The sequence below is a fragment of the Charadrius vociferus genome, unplaced genomic scaffold (assembly GCF_000708025.1).
Source record: "Charadrius vociferus isolate BGI_N301 unplaced genomic scaffold, ASM70802v2 scaffold172, whole genome shotgun sequence".
NCBI lineage: Eukaryota > Metazoa > Chordata > Aves > Charadriiformes > Charadriidae > Charadrius > Charadrius vociferus.
This window is the reverse complement of record NW_009647217.1, coordinates 818803-821783: the sequence shown is the minus strand read 5'-3', so window position 1 is coordinate 821783 and position 2981 is coordinate 818803. Positions and strand designations below refer to the sequence as shown.

At 48.4% G+C, this 2981-nt stretch overlaps 1 protein-coding gene across 1 annotated transcript in view; it reads right to left on the bottom strand.

Moving 5' to 3' along the window:
• USP28 (ubiquitin specific peptidase 28) overlaps positions 1-2981 on the bottom strand; it is a 20172-nt gene that overhangs the window by 14796 nt on the left and 2395 nt on the right. The window contains exons 3-5 of the mRNA XM_009895939.1: positions 2499-2610; positions 1686-1848; positions 706-792 (exon numbers count right to left, since the gene is read on the bottom strand). Coding sequence (XP_009894241.1) covers positions 706-792; positions 1686-1848; positions 2499-2610 — 362 coding nt within the window. The remainder of the gene's footprint in view (positions 1-705; positions 793-1685; positions 1849-2498; positions 2611-2981) is intronic.

Below are 2981 nucleotides of genomic sequence, written 5' to 3'. Positions count from 1 at the left end.
CAAAATTAAAAAGGCCAAAAGCAGGAAGACAGGGAAGTGTCTTTTCTTGGAAGCAACCTGGTCTCCCAACAAATGCGTGGGAGAAAAAAAACACTTAACCAAAACCAAACCTTTGGAGAAAAGAGTGCCGGAAGTAATAGCTGCTACACCAGAAGGAAAAAGCTGGTGAACTGATGAATGTATTCTGCCTGCACTTGAGGCTTTTTAGAGTAGGAAGAGCACAGGTGAAAGCAAGTCAAGTGAAGCCTCTTAAACAGGGGTGGCCACAAGCTAGGACGCTATAACAAGCGAAGGATTCTTCTGTGTATGCCTTGTTCTCTAAATATTCCCTAAGCCCCTTCTGCTGACCGCTCTCGGAAGGCGCCGGGGTTAAAGGGCCCTTCAGACTGGCTCAATACCAGCTCTTCTATGGCGCGTGCGAACAAACGAACAGTCCGGAGCTACCAAAGAAGTTTTACCGCACCAATTTCTCCCCACACCACAGTCGGGAGCTCCAGAGGAAAGCTTTACGAGAAACAGCTCATTTGTTTCTACATTGATTCTGTCTTTGAAAAGTATTTCTGGAATTTGTCTTAAACAATTTGAAAGCCATTAAGATAGGCACAGGAGTCTCAGATGGCCCCAAATTATATCTGCCTGGAGGAAGAGCAGAGCAGCCCACCACAAAAAGGGGAAACTTTACCACGTCACTCGATGAAAACTTACAGTGCGACTGCGACAGCTTTCAAGCACGTTTGGTGGGAGGGAGTACCCAAGGACCAGCCTCCGAAATTCTGGCAACTGAAACAGCGACTGGAAGGAAAGGAGAGGGAGAGACCAGTCAGCATCCACGAGGGTTGGACTCAGGGCAATTTGACACCCCGTTGCCACTCTTTTACTCGACAGCCTTTTGTTAAGTTCTAATTCGCCAATGGCCTTGTGCTAGTAGCCCAACGTTTAGGAGGGGAGCAGTCTAGGTGCCGGAGCAGCACATGCGTACCCGCCGCAGAACAAAATCTCATCCTGCGATTTCCAGGATATATGTAACTGCTTTAGGAAAGAGTACTCTGTTCTGCATCGGCAAGTTTAGAAAAAGCACCCGGGAAAGAGGGACACTGAGAAAGGGGCCCATTCGCAGCTTTCTTACTGCCTCTTCAAGCTGGAGACACACGATGAATGTCTGTCTGCTGACGTGAAATGGTTAGAAGAGACAAATCTGCTCAGCTCCACTTACTGTTGTCTCTTCTTGTTTAGGTTATCACTAATAATATATGCTGCCTAGTTGCTTATTCATTCAAGCTTCTATGCCAGTGTATTCCATTAACGGGAATATGATACATCACGTATTATGGAGCCAACAATAACTGCAGTAAAATGAAATTATCGGTTCACTTTGCCAGTCAAGCCTCTGTCATTCAGTAAGCACTTGGACAACGCTGCGCCAAAAGCCCCCTGCATACGTGCACAGGGATTACATGTATCTGTGTCTATTTTTACGCCAAGTCTATTTAACTGCTCTTTGGCTCTTTCTGTGTATACCCGGAGGAAATCACAATCACATAACTAAAAAGAGAAGTCTCATTTGATCGTTCACTCACCTGCACGCGATGACCACTTCACAGAGCCGTTGCGTAGTTAAGTCTGACTGAGAAACATTTAGATTCCAAGAGCTCAGCAGCTCCAGAAGAACCTTTCTAAGGGCCTACCTGTATGACAGCGCTAAACCAACAGGTATTTCCAATGTTTTTCATTCCAACAGGCCAGTCGCCCACTCTTCTCCAGTCATTCTGCTTGGGGTTCTCTCCCCAGACTTCACAGCGTTTCCTTTTGGAGCGACTTTTGTTTTCAGCAGTATGCGCTTCCTGTGGTCTGTCACAAAAGATGCACACTGTGCTGTAAAACACCGTCTCCCCACGATTCCCCAGAACCACGGGAACCATGCCGCCCTCCAGCCGCAAGCGGGACATCAGAGCCGGGTGCTGCCGGGCGAGAGCCAGCACAACAGGCACCAGGCGCCTGATCTGACTCCAGAAAGGTTTCAACTAGCAGCGAGGTGGATGGCAAACATGACCGCCAGACAATTTGGAACACGCACGTTTTTCCTCACGCACTAGCTGCATCCAACACTGGCGCCCTTAGCCATTACTGGGGGCAAATCCGACCCACGGTAAAACGGAGACAGCTACGTAGTGACCAGTGGGAGGTGAATCGACACGTGAGATTTCAAGGGCCTCCTTCACCAGCTGCCATGACGGCAGTACGGCATCCTCCAGCGTGGCACGTCAGCAACAGCAGCGGGGATCGCGTAAGCCACAGCTAAACCTGCTTTTCCTATGTCAAGCATCACGTCGCAGTGCTAAAGGCCGACTACCCAGAGGGCATTACTGAGCCAAGCACCTTCTAAAAGCAGGAGGTACACGTCTGGTAGGTGGTTTGTGTTTGTTTTGCAGTTATCAGCTTAAGAATCCGCTTATGACACCCAGGCAAAGCAAAAGCATTTTGTGGACCCACTCACTGACCTTTCAGCAGCATCTCTTTCTGCAGCCTGAGCTTTTGGCGATTCCAGTGGTCCGAAGGCATCGACTGCGCGGAGGTCGTCTCTGTTGTTCGGGGTAAGTGCAGCAGTAAGATCTAGAAGTGGAGGCAGCATTCTGATCAGCTTTCCACCAGGAGCAGGCAAACGTTCTCTTTCAAAGGAACTTCTAGAAAACATTACACTTCACAAATATGATTTTTTCAATTGATATGAGCCTAGTTTTCCAGCTCAAGTTTTCAATACAAATCCTATAGCTTAGATCGTGCTAGGGATCAAAAAAGCCATTGAGTGAGCTGGATGAGGAGAACAGGACAGAGCACGCAGCTGCGCACTGGCCAGATTTCTGTACAGCCAAACACAGAGCCAGAGGGCACACTGCAATCCTCTTCAAATAATGAAAGGGGAACACCAGTTGCTGCTTGTATTTGCGGTGCCTTGACATCAGCGTTGGCAACTGACACTCTTT